General features: G+C 37.9%; 1 protein-coding gene across 2 annotated transcripts in view; it reads left to right on the top strand.

The window, feature by feature from the left end:
* Window positions 1-19,011, top strand: part of MMRN1 (multimerin 1) — a 42,030-nt gene extending 23,019 nt beyond the window's left edge. The window contains exons 5-8 of one of the 2 annotated variants that reach the window (XM_083833057.1): window positions 1,797-1,970; window positions 6,896-8,875; window positions 16,091-16,241; window positions 17,411-19,011. In XM_083833057.1, coding sequence (XP_083689183.1) covers window positions 1,797-1,970; window positions 6,896-8,875; window positions 16,091-16,241; window positions 17,411-17,504 — 2,399 coding nt within the window. In that variant the 3' untranslated portion in view covers window positions 17,505-19,011. The remainder of the gene's footprint in view (window positions 1-1,796; window positions 1,971-6,895; window positions 8,876-16,090; window positions 16,242-17,410) is intronic. The other variant, XM_083833056.1, reaches the window with a different exon arrangement.
* The last annotated feature ends 8,008 nt before the right edge of the window (window positions 19,012-27,019 follow it).

Here is a 27,019-nt window from a genome sequence, read left to right as displayed (position 1 = left end):
CATTTATAAACCACAGTTTCAAGTTAATTTTTGAAGCTTGTCTACTCCCTTTAGTAGGACTGACAGAAATGTAGGTGAAGAAAGTGTTGCACTCTGCAAATTAATTATCATTCAGTTAATAGATCTGATGACTATACATGAGCCAGTACTGAAATCAACTCAGTTTATTACAGTGGCAATTCAAGTAAGAGAGATACTTCTTCAAAGAGCAGAAGTATCCAGACTTGTCTGTCTGTCTTTGTCAGAGTGTAGTATTATGCCAAGGAGCATTCAAAAAAGAACCACCAATGGCTTGTCTCCACGATGATGCTGAGGAAAGCTGAGGAGAATTGCCAGACTCTAAACTACTTAGTTGAGATATAATCACAGTTTTCTGTCTAAATGGACACCAAGTGGGAAAGAAAACAGCTGAAGATGCTAACACTCTAACCTAAAACAGGTTTATTCATCAAGCTATACCTATTAAGAGTTTTACAGACAATGCATCTCTACAGGAAAGTATTCTTGTGGGTTTTGGCACAATTCATCTGCACTGACTTGATGCATTTGGTGAATTCTCTGTATTTTCCCACATGCTATTGAGTTAGATATGATACATTTATTTTTTACATATTAGAATATTGAAGAATCAAATTCTAGTCAGAACATTCGTTTTTTTAACTTGCTTTTTCTTGTTGTAGTCTTTAGGACCCTGTGCCTACAGCCTGTATTTTACACTAGGCCTGTGCCTATATGATTTCTGATTATAAGTGTACTGCCATGAGAAAAGATACTGATCCCATAATGAAAAGTGACTAAAGATCAATAGCAATACTGTAAATTTGTGCTAATAAATATTTATCTGTATTGCTTAAGAATCTTCTGCATGGCAATTTGTTAAGTCATGGTATGGTCTGGATAATGTGGTGTAGTATATTATGTGTATAATGTATGTGTATAGGCCATTTAAACTTGACTGTCAAAGGACCTGAAGAGATTTTATAGCTTTGCTTACAGGAATTAAATCATTTAATTTTCTCAACATCTTCTGAAAATCTCAGACTAAGTCTCATTCCTGTCAGCTGTGAAACGCCAGTGGATAGCTGATGTTCCATGAAGTCTCAGTTTGCAAGATCAAGGCCTTCTTTACCACTATCTTAAAAGCATCCAGATAGGCCTTTTTGCACCTGAAGAGACTACAAATGCCAGGTTTTTGGGCAGGTTTGGAAAAAAATTGACTGAACAGGTTGGACATCTTTTCTTAGTGACAGACTAATTATTCTGAAGTCATTTATCTATTAGCTGTTTTTCTGATAGTTTTTTTCCCTTGCTGCTCTGTTGAACAAGTCTTTATTTTGACCCCAACACTGAAAATATGATGTGTTTCTTCAGACACAAGCCTTGCAAATTCATGAAGTTATGTTATAAATGGAAAGTAAAAATCAATGCTTTTGTGATTGCGTTAAAGGAGGTAGACTAAATGAGAGTTAACTGAATACCCTTAGGGTGCTAGGTGGAGAATGGCATTATGCTGATTAAAATATGCTAACCATTCAAAGTACTCTTCTAGAATTACAAATGCTTTATAATGAATACAGATGCTTCAGTAATTATTTACTGCTGTGCTGCTGAATGTCACTAATACATGATACATGACAAAAATCAAGATGATTCACTCCAGGCTAATAATTCAGAAACTTTTCACTGCACTCTCAGCTAATGTCTCTCAAGTCAATTACATTTTATTTTTCCCTCACAATTTTGCAATGCTACTTTTTTTTTTCTTTTTTTTTTTCTCATTTTGTTTTGTGAACAAGCACTTACGCAAAAAATGAACGAGAAGATTAGCAGCCAGGAGATGAAACTGACTTTTCTACAGAAGAAGGTTGACAACATTACTGCTGCCATGAATGATGCAAGCAAGACTCTTTCTTCTCTAGAAGGCAAAATCAATGAAGATAAGGGCAGAGACTTCCAGTCTTTTCTAAAAGGTAAGAAAAATAAATTAATGTAATCACTCACCCAGTTAAAGGTGCCAGAAAGAAAGAAAGAAAGAAAATCTAAAAACATTTATAGGCTGTCTTATTCTATTGTTTAACATTTGGAGGGAGAACTCTTGTTTCATAACAGAAGGATTTTTTTTATTTAAGCATTTGTTATGGTGTCTTTTACAGTAACAAAAAGAACTTACATTCTTATGTACTACATCATCTATATGGTAACTTAAGCTACTATCAAAGCATTTTCATTTACTTAGAGCTTCTGCAAATTTTCTTATCTCTGTTTTTAATTTACCTGACAGCTGCTAAAGGAGGTAGTATTTGCTTTTATACTAAGTTCAAGCAATATTCTTTAACACATAATTCACATATGCAGAGGAAACATATAAGGATTTCTGTAGTTGCATTTATAACATGTCAAACATCCCCCTGAATAATTTGCCTCTGGGATAACATTAGGCTAACTTTGATAAAGATCTGTGCTCATGAGTTAAAAATCAAGTAAGCAATTATCCTTCTTCTATTGGGTGAATGAGGAAGACATGGACAGGGATCAGAAGGTTGGGCAGATTTTTATCAGCAGAATTGTAAATCCCACAGCAAGATCTGTTTGATACTTATCTAGAAACAGTGCTTAAGAAACAGACTGGGACAGCAGCTTTCATTTCCTTGATATGCAATATTTTCCTAATTTTTCAGGATTTTTTCCCAAACTGATTGTATAATATGTTTCAGAATCCAGAGAACTTTCTATTGGTTAAAAATAACATGGGGGAATTGGAAATTTTGCACAGAGATAAAACTAAAAGAAGCAATAAGTGCTTTCTTATTTCCCTTACAATTACCTGGTGTTATCCCATTTCATGTATTTTCAGTTCTCTTCTGTTTCCCAAGTTGCTCATGCCAAATGCTAGATGGCTCTCTTGTACCCTGGATCACATTTATCCCATCTCTCACTTTGTGACCTGCTTTCACCTCTCCACATATTGCTAGACGGCATTCTTGACCCTTGGGCATACATTTAATTTGTCTTTGAATATTTCCCATTTCCCTTCTGCTTTCTCTTCACTCTTTTTTATATTCCACTCATTCTAGCTGTCATTTTGATGCTATTCCAAGAGGTCATTTTCTGTGCTCTTGCTTCTCCATTCCCTATCTATATTTAGGGGCCTAAGTCCTAATTAAAACGCACAGTAAAAACAAACAAAGAAAAAAAAACATTATTTCCTACTTGTCTGTAAAAGTGTTTCAAGTCTTTATTGTTTTTATCTATCATGCTCTATTTTATACCTGCTTCAATGAAATCCCCTCTTGCTGGCCTTTTTTTGATTTATGTTCTTGATCTACCTCCTAATCAGGTAGCTCTAATGAAAATGCTGCCATCAGCTACTTTCCTTAACTCTCATTATGGGCACTCCAATAATGGTTATTCTTGGCTTGTACATAGGTAAACAGCAGGAATGAATGGAACAGGGGAGAGAGGACAAGCTTTGTGTTTCTGTTGGCTCATGTAATAACGTTAAAGGGCAACTGCAGTTTCTGCCCAGGGAGTATCACTCTGTCATATCCCAAGTGGGCAAAGAATATTCTAAAGAAACTGAAACTGTCAAGAGTTCCATGCTGTCCTCTAGTTCAGTACAGACGCAGAGCATACAAACATCAGAGTTGCTAAAAATTGCTGTTAGAATCTCACCTGAAGCAAAACACTTAACAACTTTCCCCACTATCACTGCTTGCTGAAGAAATATGCTTTCAAAGAATAGCTAAGACTGTACTTCCTTCATGTTATTCAGATTTCTTCCTTCTTCCTCCTGCCTTTCCATTTTCTTCGCATGATGCCCACCTCCTTTCTCACATACATTATTCACCTTTGTTCATATCACAGAAATTCTAATGGCTGCCCAGATTTGTATCAAGGTTTGTTTGGAGTGAAGTCTTTTTCTTTGAACAAACAATTCAATACAGTTTAAAAAGTCTTTATTTCTTGTTTTCATCTATAAATAGACTTTGGTCCCACAAATCTGTCATCTGTTGATACAAGGTGACACTGTAGTAACTGATATGCTCCTCTAATTTGATTATTGAAGTCTTCCATGCATTTAAAAAGACTGCTTTCAATGCTCAGGAGACTCTTCCTATTTTTTACTTGTTTTGAGAAAATAATTTGGCGTTCTCCCTTTCATTTCCTTCTTTCATCCACATCAAGCCCTTTTATATACTCCTTTCCTCTTCATTATTAAAATGCACACTCCTTTAAAAATGAACTCAGCAATGGAGAGTTAATCACTTCCAAGTCAGAAATGTCATTTACAGCTGGATGTATAACCTCAGCTCAGTCTCCTGTGTACATACATTTATTTTGCACACTATTCTTCAAATAGTAATTGAAACTGCAGAGGGAGTATATGTTGACACAGAGTAATTACACACTGTGGATTTCAGCCAGGGAGTTAAAATTAAAATTCATAATCTCATAAAAAGTTCAAGAGATCTTTAGTGATCACAGGTAGTTTGGACCTTTCCATTTCAAAATGAGCAACAGAAAGATCGAGTTGCATCCATGAATGTACTCACATGTATTCTTAGCTCAAGCTTAAGATTGTCACCTACAGCAGGAGTTTGGTTCAGGTTTTCCTGTGAAGAAGTGTGCTCCCACAGCCCCAGGGAGCAATAAATTCATAACAGTACTTGCTTACCAAGTACCTAGTTGTCCTAGCCAGGAAACAAGGGAGAGAAACCCCAAGTTGTCTGTTTTGTCAGGTTTCATCATCTTGATAATAACAAGAACACCTGAAAACCAGAGCTGAGCTCCACCAAACACCGACGATCCAGCTAAATAGAGTAGGAATGGGAGAGGAGGGGCTGGCAGTTTCTTGACTGTCACAGGAACAAAAGGCCAGTGTAGATCCCACAGAAGCATTCTTGCAGCATGATGGATTTTCATCCAAATATGTTGCTGACATGAAGAAATTTGATGAATTCCTCATAGAAGGCATAGAGTAACTTGGTTTTTTTCCACAGCCATTAAACTTCTCTTCACAGCTCCTTGTGACTCTTAAAACCACAAACTATTTTCTCGCATCTTCAAGTATCCTGACCAAATGATCAGTGATAATGGTTTCCTCTACATGTCAATTATTTTACTCTTCATTTATATCTTGGATCCTCCCCTCAGCTGCCAGTATATCCTCATTTTCGAATATCTTGCTGTTTTTCTTTTACTGAAGTTCATTGACAAAACTCTGCATATGTGAGTGCACATTGTACCCTGAAAAAAAATAGAGGCAATCTCAATATTATCACTTTGTTGTTCTGCATATTGTATGTAAAAAAAATACTGTAACATCTGTGACCACAGTTGACAGTAACTGAATGTATTGCTTGGGAAACTTCATTTTGTATTTCTGAAGTAGCTTTTTTCTATGCTATCAAATTTACTGTACCTGCCTATTATATCCTTCCTTGAAAAAAACACTTGAACAAGTGACAGATTTCTCCCCTAAGCATCAGAGATGTTTACTGTCCATTTTACCAGACATAATGAAGACTAAGACTCATTTATAGTTCATAGAAAGCAGCTATTATCAGTTACATTAGCCTGTTTACAGCTGGAAGGACACACGTAATTCACATGGATTTCCTGAACAGAAAAAGTACTATGTTTCTAGCTTTCTGAACAAAACCATTTTTATTGGGACTTTCTTTTGCACCCTTGGGGCCCAGAGCTGTATTGGCATTTATTGTCCTTAGGTTTTATGGGTCTGATTTCCTGCCACTTATATTGCTCTTGCAGAGAATGTATTTTCAAATAAGGTTTCAGAGTTTGCCTTGCTGTTTTAGAGATGAAGCAATACATTCCAGGCTATAGAAGTAATTTAGAGGAAAACAGAAAAAGGCGAAGGAAGAGTTTCTATCTTTATCAATAATATTTAATCTGAGAACTGATAGTCATCAAAGTATTGTAGAGCTTGAAGAGTATAATCATTATATGGCAAGCTGCCTACAAGGGTCCATGGTGTTTGTGCAAAGAATGTTTCAGTGCTTTAACTGGACACAGGGGCTACCTTTGGAGAAAAAAAAAAAAAAAAGAAAGAAAAAAAAGTCCTTCTAATCTCATAATGGAGCAGAATTATTGCTCTAATTCAATATTTTTATGCAGCAGTCTTGATGGATAGTATTTTATGACTGCTTTTACCCACTTAAGACTATACAGGAGTCATATTTTGATGTTTTACACAGGAGCAGAATTCCCACATAATTACCTTTAACCATTGCTTTTCAGGATCAGTATTCGTAGGAGCTATTTAAAAAGTTATAGTATGCAAGACTAACTTAAAATGTGTACCTTAAAAGTCTGTCTTTTGCAGCATTTTTATCATACCTTAATTTTAGATATGTAATAAGGCTATTATTTTTATTTTCTTCTTCCTCACTATAGTGTGTCATATGATCACTTATCATACATGATAGAATAGGAAAGTAATAATAATCTCTGCTATTACTTCTTCTTGACCATAATGTTGTTAAAGCCGTTTTTTTTTCTTACATTCCAAATGGAAAAAGGACACCTTGTTTTCTTTTGAGCAAGCCACAAAAGCACACATAACTCTCCTAATTTCAGTGCTCAGAGACAGTTTATCTAGGCAATCAAAACTGAAACTATATATGCAGCAGATGAGTTTGCATTTTCAAAATAATAGCAAAATTCTCTCTGATTTCACTAGAAGCAGGGATGAGACTTCATACAAGTAGCCATCTTCTGTGGTCCTCAGCTGCACATTTTCCTCTGTGGGTGGGTAACCAAAGTGGGCATTTTACTTCCTTATAGCACTGTGCTCACATTGTGGGGAAAAAAAAAAAAAAGATATTGCTGACTATTGTTTTGATTGTTTCCATATTTATCCTTTCTCTCAAAGGTCTCAAATCCAAGAGTATTAATATGTTAGTCAAAGACATTGTCAGAGAACAGTTAGAAGGATTTCGAAGAGAAATGCAAGAGAGCATTGCTCAAATTTTCAAGACTGTGTCTAGTTTATCAGAAGATCTTGAAAATACAAAAGAATTAGTCAAACATCTGAATGAAACCCAACAAAAAATTGCTCAAGAGAAAGACAGCGGGCCAACAAAGCTTGACATTCTGGAGCTAAAAAGTCATATGGTGCAGATGAAAGAGGAAATGACCCTAATTTGTGACAAACCTGTGAAAGCTTTACAGAAAAAACAGAAATCCTTGGAAGACAACTTGGAACATCAACAGTCAAGAAGTGTCATTTATTATGAATCTTTAAATAGGACCCTTACTGAAATGAAAGATGCTCATGAACAACTGTTATCAGTTGAACAGTCTTCAAATCAAAACATCCCTTCAACGGATCAAGTCACAGAGTACAACATTACAGAGTACGTGTTCACACTGAATGAGAAAGTAAAGAAACAGGGCCTGATGGTGCTGCAGATTTACGATGACTTAAGAATCCAGGACAGCAAAATCAGCAATCTCAGTGTTGAACTGGAAATTCAGAGAGATTCTATTCTGAGAGTCTGTGATGGCATGTTGTCAGAGAGCAGAAAGGATTTCCAAATGCAGCTGGCAGCAACCCAAGAGAATGTGCTTATCCTAAACAGAAGTCTCTCTGACATGGTCCTTCCATTGGACAGTAAGATTGATAAAATGAATGAGCAAATTAATGATTTGTGCTATGACATGGAGATCCTGCAACCCTTGATTGAACAAGGGGCACCTTTTAGTCTGACTTCAGAGTATGAACACCAAATTCAAGCTGAAGCAATCAATGAAAAGCTTGAAAACCTCACAACTTCCATTAACAGAATGAGTTCTACAATTAAGGGACTTTCTAAAACTCAGGAAGGACTTAAAAATGAATCTCAGGCTTATCAGGAACTCTTTGAGAGTCGTATTAATGAATGCTCTATGGAAATAGAGGATGGATTAAACAAGACCATGACAGTAATAAACAGTGCTATTGATTCTATTCAAGATAACTATGTGCCGAAACATATGCTACATGCCCTGAAAAATGAGACTGAAGTCTGCTGTGGCAGAGCAGAGAAGCTGGACAGCCTGCTGGCTTTCATTTCCCAGTTGCAACAGTTGAATGAAACCCTCTGGACACTGCTTACTGGCAAGAAACAGGAATTCACTTCACAAGTAGTTACATCCATTTCTGATCTTCCGTATGTAGAGTCTGACAAAATTATGCTCCACAATTTCAGAAGAATTTACTATATTTTAAATGAAACATCATCAAAAGTGAACAGTCAACAAAAAGATATCACCCGACTGGAAGAAAAACTATATGACTCTGTGGAGGAATCTAGGGACCATGAGGTTCGCCTCCTGGGTGTGGAGTCAAAAATTTCTAAGTTTTTGGCAAATAACTGTGTCTCACTGAAGAAAAACAAGGCTGCCTCAACAGAGAAAGAACAAATGATCTCACTTCAGCTCCAGGCACTGAATTCCAGGATTAAGGCCCTGGAAGCCAAGTCAATCCGCTTCTCAAACAGCATTCCACTTCTGAACAGGACTGCTCATGAAGTCTGGGGGCTGTGTCAGGATGCCAACAGCAGCATCCAAAAAGTGAATGCAAGTATACCTGTGCTGATTAAACTTGCTCAGCCAGATATTCCCCTACTGCAAAGAGGCCTCAAAGAGCTCATTGAATCTGTGCTTGAAATAAAAGCAGGGACTATCCTGACAAATTTAACTGAGCATGTTGACGTATTGGTGGCAAGTGCAATGAACAACATCACCAAACTTCAGAAGCAAGTGAAACCAACTATAAAGAAACCAGCTCCAGTGAAAAAAGGGACAACAAACATCACCATGAGCCTGGCAAGCCGAAGTCAGAGAAACGCAGATAATACTATAGATTCAGGTAACGTGTTTTAGCCTAAGAAAAATTAGGCTCTTTTGTAATAAAGGGTGTTATATAATCAGTGTGATGAACTGAGTCAGAGAGTAGTCTTAACAGGTGGCATAAGAACTTAAGGAGAAGGAGAATAAAAACTCAAAGAATGCCACAGTGTTTTGGAGGAACTTCAGGTTACTGTTCCAAGAAGGTTTATTTTTCTTGTGAGGAGACTTTGCATTAAGGCATCCCAGAAGCTCCATGTAATTTTCCTTAATAAATTCACATCTAATCGGTTTAAGATACATGTGTATGCACACACTCAGCTGAGGACCTGACCTTTCAAACCTAACCGTCAATTTAGAGAAAATCTAAACTACAATAATTTTGTGCTTGCATCTCAATTAGCAATTTCAGTAGAAATGTGCAACTTGGGAGAGATATCTGGAGTTGCATCAGTGCTTTGCAGCATCAGTGGGGATGAAAGGTATTAAAAACCTAAGCAAGTGAATACACCAAATGATTGCAAAGAAGCTTTTGCCAGCTCCTACATGAATTCACTGAGATTAGTTACAATAATAACTGTTCTTGCAGAATCAGTAGTCCAGCTAATAAAGTGTGTTTGACTCTTGAATTCATCTAGAGAATGGCTCAGCTGAGTAGAAGCTGCCATTCTTAAAAAGGACATTTTGAGTGTGATTGGCTTCCTTACTTAAATTCAAACATCATCACATGAAATTAATTTATATGGATGAATTCATAGAAATACAAAAGTTATGCCTTTTGGCATCATATCTGAGTGAAAATCCATAGCACAAGCTGATGTTTTATGGAAATATAGTTTCTGGAAAAAAAAAAAAGTGACTAAATGACTAGAAATCCTAGAGGAGACTAATTCACATTAAAACAAGTGAGACAGACTCCTAAATAACAAGTGAATGTCCAGATACTTTTGAACGTCCAGACTTAAATCTTTTCTATACAGCATTCTTAAATGTATGAACATTTCTGAAAGCATATTTCATCCCTATTGTAAGAAGATGTAGTGGTAGAAAGCGCTACGGCTCTTGTTATGGTACAGTCTTGCCCTCCATCCCTCCTTTTTTCCTCCTGTCCTATATACAGCACTTTTCAGTAATCAATGGAAAGGATGCTCATTAAAGCCCTAATCCCACAAGTATCTGACTTATGATGAAATCCATCCCCACTGAAGGACTTAACACACTTCAATTAGAGGGAACACACAGCTATTCCAACAGGCAGTCACACTTAAAAATGCACTTGCTACCAAGAAAGTAATTTGATTATTTTAACATATTGAAATAGCAATTCTTTCTCGGTCATTTTTGTTTTCTGCCTGTTCTTACCACTGCACAGGATGGAAATTCAAAACCTTTGATCACAATTAAAACTAGGGGAAAATGGGATCTGATGTCTTTGATCCCTCCTGAGTCTTCTACTGTTTTGGAAACTGCCACCAGTGCCACCTGCCTGGAGCACAGGAAGCTGCCACCTGCATTAGTGAATTAATGTCTTTCCTATTTATTATTTATCTCATGCCAAATTTATCAAATAGCTTACTTGATAACATTAACTATGTGCTCGCACTTACAAAAAGTGCAGATCTTTGCAGACATAGCAAAGCCGTATTTTTAAGCAAGGTCTTTACATAGCAGTGTTTATGCAGTTTTCCAGCAGTAATGAACTTTTGCACTCAGTGGAGTTTGTTGCCTAGCAAAGTCATACATTACATTTCCATAAGTTAAAGAAGTAAGACCATTGTCTTAATTAAAAAATATCCATCTTCTACATCAGTAGATTTTACTTCTCCAGGAAAGGTTTTTCTCTCTAAGTTCCAGGAGACCATCCAGAGATATGTGCTCACCCTACTAAAGTTTCTAGAAGATATCCTAAGGTACAATCAGCTAATTATAAAATGCATTAGCTCTTAGACCATCATTTTAATCCACAAAGATTAGAATCATATTCTATAAACAGTACAAAGGTGAATGTCAATTCTCATTGATTCTAATATGTTCAATATTCTATTCTACTCTAACAGACTGAAATTTTTCATTGGCTTTAATGTGTTCAGGATTTGGCCCTGAGGTAACTCTTTCCACAACAACCATTTGACGTCAAGGAGAAACAATGTGAGTTTCCACTATGTATGCAGGTACATGCAAGTTTGAGGACTTCTCAAGTTGTGGATTGAACAAAAGAAAAGCTTTTTGTCAGGTAGAGGGTAGAATACGTGTGAGGAATACAGAATATCTCTCTCACCTGATAATAACTTAATAGCTATATGGAATGGATAAAAAAGCAATTAGGATCTTAAGACACCTTCAAGTATCTAACATAGGGGAAAAGACATCCTTTAAAGAAAAAAAAAGTAGTAAACTCTTCATTAGCCTTGGTTACGGATTGTGTCTGGTCCTACCCTCCAGTACACTGTTCTACTGCAAAAATGCACGATGCAGAGCAAGGGCTTAGCTAAATTCCAATTTGCCCATTGCCATTTAGTTGGTTTTGTTCTCTAGAGAACCTAGAGGCTGTCACAGTTTTCAAAGTTGAATGCACTCTTGTGGCATGTCTTGTGTTAGTTGTGGTTATGCCTTATTCAGATTATTCTGCCCTCCCATCAACATGAATAACTGAGAGTGCAACTGTGTTATATTTATGTATTTAAAACAGTGCATCATTGTAAGATAAAGGTCATTTCTTTTCATTCATCTTCTTTTTATCTTGTTCCTGATCTTAGTACACTCTTAGTACACCTTAATACACTCATCTTAGTACACTCATTTTACATATCTTAGTATACTCACACGGGAATGACCAAAATCAGTATTCTCAGTACACTGGAGAATGAAGTACCAAAGGCGTTAAAGTGTATTTAAGATTTCAATAATAGTTATGTTTTATCTCCTATCTTCGTGCTTCTGTCAAAAACTCACCAAAGCAAGACAACTCACTGTACTGAAGCTGTGGTCAGTGCTCCTAACTTCAATAGGTTACATTCTACCTTTTAGTTTTAATCCAAGCTCCCATTTGTTTCAGCAGGGACTACACACTGAAACTGAGGGCTAAGTCAGAGTGTTTGCAGTTGTATATGTGGAAATCATTTTGGATTTTTTTTTTCTGTCAGATTTTAGTTTCTCACGATTTCTGACTCCTGACATAAATGCAAGCCTCCATTGCCACTCTCTCATTAAATCCTGCCGTGAATTTAAACAATTTAAATATTCTGATCCTGTGTTTTAATTCCACTAGTTTGATGATTATTCTAGCTCAGTTTGATGACACACACCTCCATTTTGCATAACTACACTTCAGACTAACAGGTGGATGAAACTGCTTTGTTGTTTTTAATTTAGTAAACCTGAAAAACATAATGGTTGAAGTCTTAGATATCTCTGTTTAACAAAGAAGCACCTCAACAGAGTTGCCAGAGTCTAAGTAGTTCAGGTCAAGTTTGACAAACTGCCTCCACCTAAAGCTGGGGAGAACAGCTGCAGTGAAGAAAAGGCCTCCTGTCATCCTCACTTTTTGTCCAAGATCATTGTGTGGTGAGTGTGCCTTTTTGTAACATGGACACTTCATAGAGCACTTGCAACCGAATTCCCTACCAAGGCCCCGAGGGCACCAATAGCCTTGATTGCCCCAGGCAGTCTGACCTATCCCTCACACTGCACCCCCTGTCCATGTGCCTGGGAGCCCCATTCCAGCTCAGGCCAGGATTCATGATCTGACCTTTTGTGAGTCATGCTGAGCTGTGGCTGATCCTGGTTGATGTGATCGACCTGCCTCACTCTGCTCGTCAACTCTCCAGGTAACGCTCTAGCTCTGCTGTCACCCTCTGCTCGTGCCTGCCTGCCCTGGTGGGCAGCCCCTCAACTGCAGCCCCGTGTCACTCCTTGCATCCAGGCTACTGAGGATATTCACTGCTTTTATCACTCTCAGATTTCCAGTCTCTTAAGGCTTCCACAGAGACAGATACAGATAACTAAATATTGAGAAAACACTGGAAAGTCACTTCTTGTTCAGACACTTCCAAACTAAACCACTGGAGTCACTTCTTTCCATAGGGAGACTATTAGATTGCTAAATATTTGATTTACTTCTAAACAATGCTGCAGTAGATACTGACAAATCTTCATTATTTGTTTGAAGAGTTGTTTGTACAGCATTGGCAGCCTATTTCCCAAAAGAGTTTCTGGCTGCTTGCCCTCCCAAAGAGCAGAAAAACTTGGCATTAATAGGCTATCTCCACTCATACTGTTCTAAGTGTAAATAACAACTGCATTTCATTTGTTCTCCACTATTCATAGCTGCAATTAAAGTTTTTCATTTAATTTCTAAAGTATTTCTTCTTCCTCATCTACACCACTAAGTTGTGAAAGATTAATTAAAAGTAGGATGTGTACAATAGTAAGAAATCTTTTCCTAATCTGAAACTTTTGGCATCTTTACCCCAAGTAGAATATATGTCACATGGACACAGTGTTCCAGGGTGCCCTTCAGCAAGGAACAAAAACAAAATGCAGGGGAGATGAGCAGCATCAGCCGGAAGTGACAGCAAAAATATGCTGTTATAAAACACACAGATGTTACATATAGATTGCTTATTCCTTGGTGGTCTAGGGCATTGGCCTCTTACTCTAAAACTCCTTATTTGACTCGAGTCTTCACAGATTCTCCTAGCTTGCAGAAAGTAAAGCATAAGCCCCAGCAATGCTGCTCCATGAGGGTTAATTTACAAAAGTAAAGCTATGTCTGAATTTGGTTTAACTCCAAGGTTAAATTCAGGCAAAATCATCCCTCTGCAGACTGTTAAAACATTGGTCTCAATCTCATTATCATTTCCTTTTGTGTGATCTTTTTCCTGTTTCCTGGATATACTTGTTTATGATAAGCAGAGGACAATTAGCAGAGAATCTGCTGTGTTCCTACACAAAGCATTCTATGGTATTTTGGGAATACGATACAGTCGACACAATCAGCTGTTTTCCTTCCTTTCCTGCTTTCCTTTCACACAACTTCTAAACCATTGTGGACACTTGGCAAATATGAATGAAAAATAACTTTAATTAAATTTGCAGCAAAACTATAATCTAGGAAGAAAAACATATTTTCCTCATGTCCAGTTGCCTGTGCTGTGACCTCCATCATGACAGACCTGAATTACTTTATTTTAGGCATTATAGGGTGAACATCATTTTCTGTGAAAAAAAAATTACTGTTGTGTTTTTAGGCCTATATGGTTCATTAGTGCAAGTTCAAGTGGCACAGTACAGTGTGCTTTAGCATTCTACGCTCTGAACTAAAATTTCCCATGGAATTTAGTTGCCTTAATGCAGCATTCTGTGAAACAGTTCGTTAGGAATATTAGCTAACTGTGGACATTACTGGGATACCTATGTGAAGATCCAGTTTAATACTTCCTTGGCAATAAGTAAACCCTTTCATGAAAGGATTTTTCAGTTCCCACCTAACAATCTAGATTTATCACATGACTATATGGAGTTCTCTTTCCACAGCTCTACTGGTAGTTGCTGGCAAAGAAAAGTTTCATTTTCTAAAACATCTGACTTTTATTTGACCAAAGCAAAGGAAAAGAAAAATGTATGGTTTGGGAATACTTTGTGTTCCAAATTTTTCATAGTGATGTTTAATTTTTAACATAGCCTGAATATTGTTCCTCCAAACTGCTATGACAAAACATTATATAATTGCACACAGTAATTACTGCCTCAGAGCTCAGAAGCACTGGAATTACAGATTTCTCCATATCAGTTGCGCATGATTTGGCCAGCACATACATAGAAAGAGAGGTAAGGACATCCCCAGTGAAGATGCTCTGCAAAATCACCTGGTTGGTATAATTTTTATTGCTTGCAATATACATTTTTTACAGCAATTTTGGTGGATATTCTGGAACTGAGTTTATTTATGGACAAAGAACCAGTACTGGAAGTGGTTTAGATAACTTTTAAGATCTTTCATCTCCAGTAGCTGGCTCACCCCCAGTGGTTGTGACACATTTGGATGAATAATGTCATAGACAGGACAGCCTATCCTCACTACCAGAAGTACAAAATCTGTGTTTTGCTATGCCCAACGATGAATTGAATCTGCCCTTTGAGAACAACCTTCTGTGCTTGCACTAGTGAAACCAAATCAAGACACAGATTTGCTTGAAGCAACAGAAAAAAATATTCATTTCCTTTGTCTTACCAAAAGAAGGAAATAAAATTGGATACGTCAGCATTGCCTCTCCAAGTTTTGCTCTTTGTTTCTGAGGGGCTCCTGCAGTCAGCTCCAAACCTCTCAGCACATTCCCATTAATAATCTTACCCAGCCTACTTCTTTAATCACACGATCACAGACCGCCTGATTTTCACTGTGTCTTGTTTTGCTGCAGTGTCTAAGAGCTACAATACAGTAAGAGAGGATGAGGACTGAACCAGCTGTGTGATAGTCAGCAGAGAAAGTCAACTGACAGTTGATGCTGGATAGACTGCAAGTCTCTGTGTCAGGAGGGGTGGATTCTCAGCACCTCCACCTCCTTATGGAAATGAATATCTTCCAAACTGAACCTGTCCCGAGGACCATCTGTAGGTCCACCCTGCCTTAAATTGTTATAGAAAGACTTGTGTCAGAAACAGCAGAAGGAACATTTCCTAATGCTCGGCTGTAACCAGACTTTGCTGGCTTTAAACTTTTATTACAAGGAGGGAGGTCATTAAATTTAAGGAGGAAGGAATGGGGAGAAATGAGCAAGGAAAGGTTGCTATTTCTTGACAGGACTCTCTTGGACTATACAATCACAGCTGTTCAGATATCTCAGTCTTTTAATGCTTCTCATGTGTGGCATGCAAGATGCTCCAAAGAAGGTAGATTTGTAATATTTCATCTTATTACATGTATCTGACCCCCAGAGACAAGCAGAACTAAGCTTTTATAGATATTTCTGAATAATTTGGGGACTAGCTCAGGATATGCTATGTTCAGGCAAAGAGGCAGGCTGAATTAGCAGAGATGCTGAACAACCTGGACAGGATCTGAAGCTAGCCTTCCCACAGAACCTCAGTAGAAATGCCACCAGCTTTATGAATTGATGAAGAGACCATCCAAAATCCAAAATATTGAAAATTTGGGCAATATCACTGTAACGACTGTTTGGGTATGTACATGCCATTGAAACTTAAGGTTGTTGGTTTCCCTCCCTCTCTATTATAGGGCAGTATTCAGCTTGTGTCAGCTCCCCATGCCAGAATGGAGGAACCTGTATCAATGACAGAGAGAATTTTATTTGTGCTTGTCGCCACCCCTTTGGAGGAGTCAACTGCAGTACGAAGCTGGTGAACGACAATTCTCTGAGTGTTGGCAAGTAAAGAATTTAGTAGTGCAATATGCTAGCAGCACGGGCATTTGCCCCAAGGTCTAGTTAGAGAGCATTTGCTGGTCAAAGGTCTCACATTTCACTTTAATGAGTACCAACTCAAGAAGTAATGTCCTGTGTTTTGGTGCTGAAGACATCAATTCCTGTGGGTGACTCTTGATCTCTTTCTTTAATATGACCAGACAATAGGATTAAATTGGGCTGGGACCAGCCATAATAGCTGGAAAGCTCCCTGCTGACTTGTGCAGAAGGCTGCTGAAGGAGGGTATGCAATAGATGTAGTTGAACATGACATCATGGAATTCAAGGGGGGAGGTGAAATCTCATCACTTGGGAATACTAGCTTCAACACTGCACAAAACACCCTATAAATACCACTAGCTACCATAATATATGGGACTATAGCCTGGAGGAGTCATTTTAGGCATACCCCTGATTTTCAGTAGCAAACCATACATCCCTTGAAAGATATTTCAAAGAAGAAAAGTGCAAACTGTGCTTATTCAGCCCAGAAAACAAATAAATAATTTACATCCAGGCTGCATGGAATGAGAATTTAATGCAGCTTTCAGCAGCCATTTGGCTGATTCTCATTCATGACAGCATATGAATAGTGAATAAAATCATTTTTACAGTGGCAGGGAATCACAGTGTGCATGCTCAGCTGGAAGAGAAACACATATACTTTTACTCCCTCATTTAATGTCAGGAGTACTAAACCTCTCCACTATTTGTCTAAGATTTGTGGAGAAAATTCTTGGCTTCAGCACACACAGATGAACAATGAAAGATATCCTGGGGTGGGGAATAAGTTGGAGGAAGAGAGGGGAAAAGAAGAAAGAAAAGAAAAATAGCACCTCTTTTCATGTTAACTTAGTATAGTCCATCACAGAGTTACCTTGCTTTTTCTAAATTTCTTCTTTTGTGGATATATGTAGCACTAATTGTGAAGAAAAATGCTTTTCTATACAATATAGAAAAACTGCGTGCTTATGTAGAAATAGTGTTTTAGTTGCTCAAATTACTCAGTTATGTGACTTCAGAAAAACTTTTTCTGATCTTCTCACTAATCCAAGTTGTCTGTCTACAATATAACAGGAAGAATGAGAGGGAAATGCCAGGGACATTGCTTGAAATTGTTCTTTATTCCTTTCCAGATTTTTCAAAAGGATCATACAGATATGCACCTATGGTAGCTTTTTTTGCCTCTCATACATATGGGATGACAACTCCAGGACCCATCAGATTTAACAATCTGGATGTCAACTACGGAGCTTCATTTGCCCCAGCAAGTGGGAAGTTCCATGTTCCATATCTTGGGGTGTATGTTTTTGAATATACCATTGAATCATTTAGTCCCCGTGCCTCTGGCTATCTGGTCATCGATGGAATAGACAAACTTAGTTTTCAGGCTGAAAATATTAATAGCAACAAGTACACTGACAGAGTAATTACTGGAAATGCTTTATTAGAATTAAATTATGGTCAAGAAGTCTGGCTCAGACTGGCATCTGGCTCTATACCAGCCAAGTATCCACCAGTCACTACCTTTAGTGGTTATTTGTTGTATCGTACCTAAGCCACTCATAAATGTATAAAGTAATCATCAAATGAAACAACTGGCATATACATTTATTTTTGAATTTAAAAACTTCATTTCTTTCACATCGATAAGTTTCTGAAAGTAATCAAAGCATTGGCATTGGCTTTTGAAGTGTCTGATCCTCCAAGTTGCTTGTGTGTAGCATGTACACATCTATAAAGAGTCCACAGGCTGGGGACAGGGGAGAAGTAAGCATCCTCCTTCTATGAATGGGAAACACAAATATAATTATTTTCTACATTTACATTGCATAAATATACTTACACAAGGAAGCTGAGAATCAGTTCTCAAGAAAATCAAAGCTGGTTTTGATGATCACTTTACAACCTGAGTGCACGCCTAAGTGATGGATAGATTTGATGATTCAGATGTTGGGTTACTGTGTAGCTCATTGTATCAAGTGATAGTCATGTATATATTGTTTGGAAAAAAATATATTTTTTTTTTCATTTTGCCTGACATTATTGACCACATACCTTGAGAATCCAATTGCAAAATTCTGTATGTAATTAGTATGATAACAAACTGTATTTTTTTTTTTGTCTAGCAAAAATAAAACAGGGAATACTTAGAAGTTGCATATTTATATACTCAAATCAGAAATAAGGTGGTCATTTTTGCCAGTGAATATAATTAGTTATGGAAAAACATTACAATGGATTTGGTGGACTCTTTCTATTGCTTGAAGCATTTAAACCACAGAGATATCTTCCTTAGGTGACATTCTTTTAAGTAAGCATGATTATATGGGCTTCACGCTCATTTTGCTGTACAAACTTTGGCCTATAAGGTACAAAATATTAAATGAGATAATCATAATAGTCCTTTCCAAGTTTGAACTCTATAAATCTATGATTTTATTTGTTTCTACATCATATTCACTAACTGTTAAGGCAAGATAAAATGAACTTTGGTCTGCATAATCCAAATTTCCAAGACTCAATACAATAAAAAAACAACATATTTTCACATATGACTGCCTGTATGCAATAGTGGATCACATTGCCTCATAAAGTAACAGCTTGAACATACATGTGGATAAAAATAAAATGACTGAATTTTACATACTTATTCTAGAAAAATGCTACTACTAATGTATATGAATTGGGAATTATGTCCTAGTAAAATTTTACAGTAAAGTCAAACAAAAGAACACGTACTGTAGTGCTCTCTCTTTGTGTTCCCCCCCCCCCACTTCCCTCCCAGTTGAGTTTATTAAATATTTTCACTGCTAGATGGTAGGCTAATTCTTCATTCTTAAGGTATATTAAGAGCAGCCACCTTGACCAGCAGCCCTAGCCCAGGACTCCTCCTGCCCGGCTGCTTGAGCCCAGGCCAGTGTCCAGGATTCAACTTACGCTGAGCTGTGGAGTTGCTTATCTTGTTGGGAAGGGAAGTTATTCAAAGTGTCCTGTAACAGCAAACACCAGCAGCGTATCATGCATAACGTGACCTCAAATTTAACACTGTTCTTAAATGCTGGAAAACCCAAGGGAGGGCAAACAGTGATTTTACCGTCTGCTCTAATCTTGGTTTAATCCTGCTGTGGAATATGAAGTCTATTTGACCTAGGGAAACGGATACAGCCTACTGCAGGCCAAGTTTTCCTTTTTTCTCTGAACACTGTTATCTGAAAGAAAGCCTCTTATCATTTCTTTGCCTACATTAGCTAGTTGGTTACATGTCAGAGGCTCATTTTCTGCTCTGAAAGACTTATCAAAATTTCATGTGAGATGGAAACTTTAGATAAAATCCTATTTTCTGAAGCCTTAAATCCACTAATTAATTGTTAATGGATCCTGCAGCACATAATTAATCATACAAAATATCCTATGTTTCCTTAAAGCATTTGAAATAAATACAGCCACTGTAATAAAGGTCAACTGCAAATCTCATTAACAGGTTGGAATGTTTTGCTGTTGCTTGTATTTTTCTTTTAGATTTTTTTCTGAGGCCAGAAACCCTTTCACTTTCATGCCCGACAGATTCTCAATATACCATGAACCCTGAATGAGTATGCTACAGACCTTTCTCCTGTTGCATACCATATTTTTCTGTAAATACTCAAAGTCCTTGGTATGGCACTAACTCAGCCTTCCATATCATTGAATTTTATCAAACATAATGACCACGTGCCGCAATCCCCCTTGTATGATTTTGTCATTTTAATGTGTTTAGTCTTCTTTATTCCTGCTATGGCAATGGCTAAATGGCATGAAAATTACTCTGCAGATGAAATTCAAATGACCCACCAGAGATTGCATCTCTGTTTTAATGTAACTTTCTTTGCCCTTGCTTCTCTTGCCACTAAATCATTCAAGCTGGTTCCTCATCTTCATAGGCACTATTTTTCCCCCAAGAGCCAGAAACTTTCTAGGTCATGGTATTGGTTTTCTTTCCTCTCTCCTTCTCTCCTTCTCTCCTTCTCTCCCTCTCTGCCTCCCATCCTCCCTCCCTTCCTCCCTCTCTCCCTCTCCCTCTCCCCCCCCCCTTTTTTTTTTCTCTCTCTCTCAACTCCAGATTCATTAGTAGTAGTGTAAGGATTCTGATTAAAGCCACGTCTGTAGATGTAACACACAGAAAAATCATTTCCTTAATTCAAAATAGCACTGAAGCTTATTCTCATTATATTATTTAAAATAAGGAAGAAAAAACTTTAAAAAACATAATAAATGTACCCTATACAATTTTATTCTGTGCAATAATCCATCAAAATCTTCCCACAGATGTATTAAAACTGAGTACACTGGACTTTGTCTGTTGTTAAAAAACAAAGTACAGATTCTTTACCATGCATATAGGTTTGCATTGGCACTTGAGGCTTATTTATAGGCCTGTGGCTCTGTACATTGGCTGCCTGGACTAATGAAGCACATAATATTGAAAAATAACTGAAGATCAATAAAATCTGAAGCCATTATGCAGAATAGGCAATGATAAATAAATCAGTCTGAACTCCCAGAACTTTTTTGGAAACAACCAGGAAAGGTCATTCCTAAGGTACTTTGTCACCCCTAGACTTTCATTTTCGTTGTCTGATTTGCATTCCCTAATAATAGCAGGCAGCAAATCTGAATGTTCATCTCTACCCACAGCTTCTGTGAGGGACCACAAAGACATCCTGAGCCTTTGTACTTTAGAGTGAGCGATGTTCTCTTTATTTGGGTGATTCAATAACCATGGCAACATTTGGTCTGGTTTGGCTTTGACAAGCCCATCCAATTTACTTTGAAGTTTGCATTATCATTTCCTCACCTACACCAACCAAGTTATCACTAAATGCATTCCCCAGCCCTTCATATACTTTGCATTCATGTTGAGATTAGCAGTTTATTTTCCTCACATACCTTTTCTAGTTGAATAAGCAGCACAACTCTGCTTCCTTCCAGCTCATGCCAAATCCCTCTGTTAACATATGCCTCTCTGATGCTGACTTATGAGTATTGCCTTCTGTCCATGCATCTGGGATATTTTTGTTCAATTATTATTTTTTTTTCTGCGAAAAAAAACACACTACATTTACAGGAAGTGTAAAGAGAGGTGTTATTTCTGAATTTATGCATTGATGTGAATGTACCTATTAGAAGGAACAATGCAGCTAAACCCCACCAAAATCATTGGGTGCCTCATGGTTAAGTACCTTTGCAGTGGGATTGCAAGTGTTTTGAGACAGTTGTGAAAGTGAATCTTCCTAGCAGCTATATCTGGACACATGAGAAGAAAAGCTCAAAACTATTAAAAAGAAACAAAAATATACTTGTGGCATTTACAAAGAAACTGCATACAAAAATGTCCCCAGAAAGACCACAGATTTACACATTTTCCTTATCAAGTGGTAATGACTGGCTCAACATTTTATATGACACAAAACTCTGCACACACATTGCAAAGATCAGTTAATAAAATATTAACAGACTGCTACTACCTGACTGCAGGAAGCCTAGCAGCTTCATGGATTTCATTAACCCTTTTAGGCCATCAGATGTGTCACAGAGTTAACAAGGTCTACATTTTTTCATCCTGTTTTAATTTGCCAAATTCTTCTTTGTACACTCAGCTGACTTCTAGAAAGCAAGAGCCCCATACTACTGTCCCCATGCTACAGTGTTATCAAAAGGAGAAGGTTTCTTGATTTACAGTAGAGGAAGTCTTTGTATTGACTAAGCCTTCCCAATGTAATTATGTTTTCAGCAGAGTTCTGTAAGAAATACAAGTATTTATTACCACTTTGTATTTAAAATATTCAGTAAAAGTCTAGGTCTAGTCATTTGTTATTTGCAAAGCTGTCATTCTCCTTTTTGTATGAGAGCAGGAATGGCAGGAGAGTTGACAAGAATTAGATATAATAAAACACAATCTTTAAATGGAATTCCAGTCAAGGGAGCTTAGAAATAAAACTTTATTATCAAGCTGCTTCCTAGCTGAAGTTGCTATAGACATGTTAACAGTGAACACACTGACTTGTAATGAACTTCATTGCCCTGCTTAAATCTGTGGTGGTGGCTGCTAAATGAAAACAGTCTTCTGCATTCACATATTCCACGTAAACACACTGAAGTGTTTCTGAAAATATTTATTGTGGAGGTTGCTGTTGAAGATTCTTATTTTACAGAAAGCAATTTGCAAACAGAATAGATCGTGGCTGTTTACAAACAGTGGACAAATGCTTCCAGGAAGCTTGCTGTGTGGATCTGCAGGAGTTGGGATATACCATACAAATGATATGAAGTGCCCAGAAGTTCTATACAAATACCAAAAACCTTTTGAATGGTCTGTGAAGCCATTATTGAAAACCAGTATATCTCATCCATGTAGATTTAGAATCATGAAGGCTTGGTTGTCTCAGATGAAATCATACATTTGAAACTAAATGTCTACTTCCATCTTATCTAGTGGCATAGTCAAGAATGATCGTGATTTAAAAAAAAAAAAAACAAAAACAAGCAAACAAAACTGACTAAAATGATGGATCTGTTTAGACAGAGAATTATCCTCAGCTGTGTTTGACTACTCCGAATCTTCCAGAAATTACCTTGGAAGGGAACAAAAAAGAAAAAAAACTTAGGCTCCCTTAGGCTTCTTATAGGTTTTTGTGAAGTGAAAAAATGCACTTATGAAATGAAAAAACACATGGGAGGAAGTACAATAAGGTCACTTCCTGACAAAGGAAGTGCCATTACCAACATATACAAGCAGGACACAATTTTCAGACAGTGTTTAGACACAGTCAAGAGGAACATAGTAGGCCTCAAGTATGTTTTTCCACAATAATTTTTAGTGCCTAAGCTCATCATCCTGTTGACTTGGTCCCAACACCTGGGCATTGCTATAGGTTGTTAACAGATACACGCTACCATAATATATTTTATCCTGGAAAAATAAAAAAGGAACTATGCTTACATGAAATGGAGAGAGATCCCACTAAAAGCTAAAGGGAAACAAAGAAAACCATGGAATGCATTAAATACAGATAATATTGGTGTATTGGGTTTATGTGGCAAAATTTTGGTAGCAGGGGCCTATAGGGGCGGCATCTCTGAGGAGTCCAGAAGCTGCCCCATGTTGGATAAGAGCCAGTTTCAGTCAGCTTCAAAGTGACCTGCTGCTGTCCAGGGCCAAGCCAATAAGCTCTCTGTGAGAGCAAATTTAAGAAAAGAAAAAAAGTGCTGTTCAACAGCAGATGTGTGAGAGAGAAGTAAGAAACAGCAGACACCAAGGTCATTGAAGAAGGAGGGCAGGAGGTGCTCCAAGCACCGGAGCAAAAGTTCCCCTGCGGCCTGTGGAGAGGCCCCTGGTGGAGCAGGCTGTCCCCCTGCAGCCCACGGGTCCCACACGGAGCAGATCTCCACGCTGCAGCCCGTGGAGGAGCCCCCGGTGGAGCAGGTGGATGTGGCCTGGAGGAGGCTGCGGCCCATGGAGAGCCCCCGCAGGAGCAGGCCCCGGGCCGGAGCTGCAGCCCGTGGAGAGGAGCCCACGCAGGAGCAGGGGTCTGGGGGGAGCTGCCGCCCGTGGGGGACCCGTGCTGGAGCAATTTGCTCCTGGGGGATGGACCCCGTGGTACGGAGCCGTGTGGGAGCAGTTCTTGAAGAGCTGCTGCCTGTGGGCAGCCCCCGCAGGCTCAGTTTGGGAAGGATGGCATCCCATGGGAGGGACCCAGTGTGGAGCAGGGAAAGAGAGTGACCGACAAGGAGTGGCAGAGACGAAGTGCTATAGACTGACCACAACCCCCATTCTCTGTTCTCCTGTGCCACTTGGGGGAGAGGAAGTAGGAGAGGAGGTAGGAGAGGGTGGATGGGTGTTTTTAGGTTGTCTTACTGTTCTAGTCTGGGAGGTTTAGGTTGGAAATTAGGAGAAATTTCTTCTCAGAAAAAGTATTGAGGCATTGGAATGGGTTTCCCAGGGAGGTGGTGGAGTCACCGTCCCGGGGGGTGTTCAAGGAAAGGTTGGACGTGGTGCTTAGGGACATGGTTTAGTGGGTGACAGTGGTGATAGGGGGACGGCTGGACCAGATGGTCTTGGAGGTCTTTTCCAACCTTTATGATTCGATGATTCTATGATTCTAATAGGCAATAAATTGTGTTAATCTCCCTATGCTGAGTCTGTTTTACCCGTGACGATAATTGTTGAATTATCTCCCTGTCCTAATCTCAACCCTTGAGTCCTTTCAATCATATTTTCTCTTCTTTTCTCTATGAGGAGTGGGAGTGAGAGAGAGTTCATGGTGGAGAACAGCTGCATAGCAAGGTGAAACCACCAGACTTAACCAAAAGTTGTTAATGGCTATCTCTTTAGAAGTTGAATTATTTGTGTGAGCTAAACAGAAATATGAAGGTAGCAATGAGGAACTGTTAGCTTCTAGAGCAGAAGATACTAGGTAAATTCTTCAATATGTCTATGGGTTTGTCTTGTTTGCGTAGGTTTGGACTTGTACGTATGGCCATTTTCCCCAAAGAAAGTTCAAATGCTTAAATAATCATGAAGTAAAGACACAGATTTGTAATTTAGGGAAATAACACAGGCCCTGTTTGTACTAAGTAAAGAATAAAATAAACTTTTACCCTTTTTCTTGTTTGATATCCTGTACAACCTACCAGGTAGTAAACAGTCTACAAGTTGATTTTTATCTAGCAAACATCTGGAAAATTAAACAAATGATGGCTTTAAAGAAAATATATGAACAACAATACATAAACCTATCTAAATAATGATGAAGAGAAAAATAAGATGAAATTAATATATTTTAATATACTTGACCAATAGTTGAGAGTGCTCATCACCTAACCTGTAGAAAGGCTTAATTCTGAATTATTTCAAAACTATCTTTCCACATGATTGTTGTCTAGGAAACTCATTTCCATGTTTCACTGTATGAAGCAGATTTTCTTGTGGGACTTCACCTCTGTGGTATGAAAGAAAGCTTATTTGCTGAGTGCACAATGTTACTACACAAGTAAAAAACTTCACTAAAAATTTCGTAGAGGGTGGACGGCTTGAACTACTGCTCCTTTGAAGCCATATGCCAGGTGTACTCAGTACACACATTTCCCAGATATGTCTTTTAGACTTTCCTCATATACCAGATACCAATAAAACACACATAATAAAAACTTCTTCTTTTGAGAATGTGGTTTTTCTTTTGAAGGACACTTTGTTAGAGTAGCTTGACCTGGTGTGTTCCACGCTATTCATTTTCTTGCAGCATGAGTGTACATTTGCTATGATTTTAAACTGAATCAGTCATGACTTTTCTCAGGCGTTCCTGTCTTCTACCATGCATTTCTTTCTACTTCCCTGCTAGTTTTGAGAACAACTGGACTTCAGCGAATTTGGAATTTTTTTATGATGCACTATCTTTGTGTCAGATTTCTTCTGAGCCATAAACCCAAATCTTTTTTTTTTTTTTTAAATTTGCTAATTCCTATAGTCAACCGTATTACTGTTATTTTAGTTCTGCTCCAGTACACTACAAAAATCCCAGAAGTTTGTGTAGAATAATGGGTAGAGTATTTTTTTTCAACCTATTTATACACAGACACAATATTTCATTGTTGTTGTTTGTGTCTGGATTTTTTTTTCAGGTAGTAACAGAAAAAAAGCTGGTGGGGAAAAAATTGCTTTTCAGTCAGGTGATGTACACTTTTGTTAGAGGAGAAAGTGCATGTTTGAGAAACTGTCTAGTAGTTTCCTGTTCAAAACTTCATGCCATTCTTTTCTCTTTTACAGATACATGTACATTTTGACTACTCATTTGTTGGCTTGTTTCATATCTCTGTCTGTAGATAATACTCTCTGTGGTTATTTTCCCTGTAACTGATAGTGAGATAATGTGTGTATGTGAAAGGCTCTTCAATGGCAGAGAAAAATAATGGGTATGTTATAAAAATTCAAGGAGATCCTTTCAGATTTTGTTTTGTTACTGGGAATAACATGATTAAACTGGGAGCAGCTCTTATTGTGCCATCTATAAGTATTAGATCAAAAGTAGAGTAAAACTTACAACAGGTGTGTAACAAGCCTAATTCCACCTTGTACACTCTTGCATACATGCAGAGCTTCCCCTGGCTTATGAACACTGATAAAAATAAACACATTAAATGAAGTGTCTATCTCATTTCAAATTACCTGGTTCATACGATTCTGAATAGAGTTTTGACCTAACTTACCTTGGGAAAAAAAAAAATGAATCCTTATCTAAATGAGGACTGCTCAGTCAAATTTAAGCCAAGTAATAACTATTGCATAAATATTTATTTAAGAAGGTAATGACATTACGTTTTGCAGTTAAACTCCCAAGACAGGCTTTAAAAATTGTAGCAAAAAAGGTTGGACAGTTTATCCCTGCATACTGAGGGAAGTTAAAAGGGGGACTTGGTTTCGTAGCCTTCAGTTCTGCTAGCCACATTGAACTTGTTGGAGGGAGGAAAGATATTCTTCCTGCACATGGAGCAGTATTAGTGGCAGTATTAGTGTGAGAAAAAAGTTAAAATTTTGAGCTTAGATGGTTACAGTAATGGGTGAGGACAGGTATGTATGAATAAATACTGGACTATATATGTGTAGTTGTTCTTGTCTAATGGATTAGAGCTATGTAGAGTAACGTACATAGTAGGTACTCCAGTGCAATGATGTATAAAAGAGTGATATGTCTGACAGAATAAAAATA

This window comes from Anser anser (assembly GCF_964211835.1).
Source record: "Anser anser genome assembly, chromosome: 4".
NCBI classification, from domain to species: Eukaryota; Metazoa; Chordata; class Aves; order Anseriformes; family Anatidae; genus Anser; species Anser anser.
This window is presented reverse-complemented; position numbering and strand designations above follow the sequence as displayed.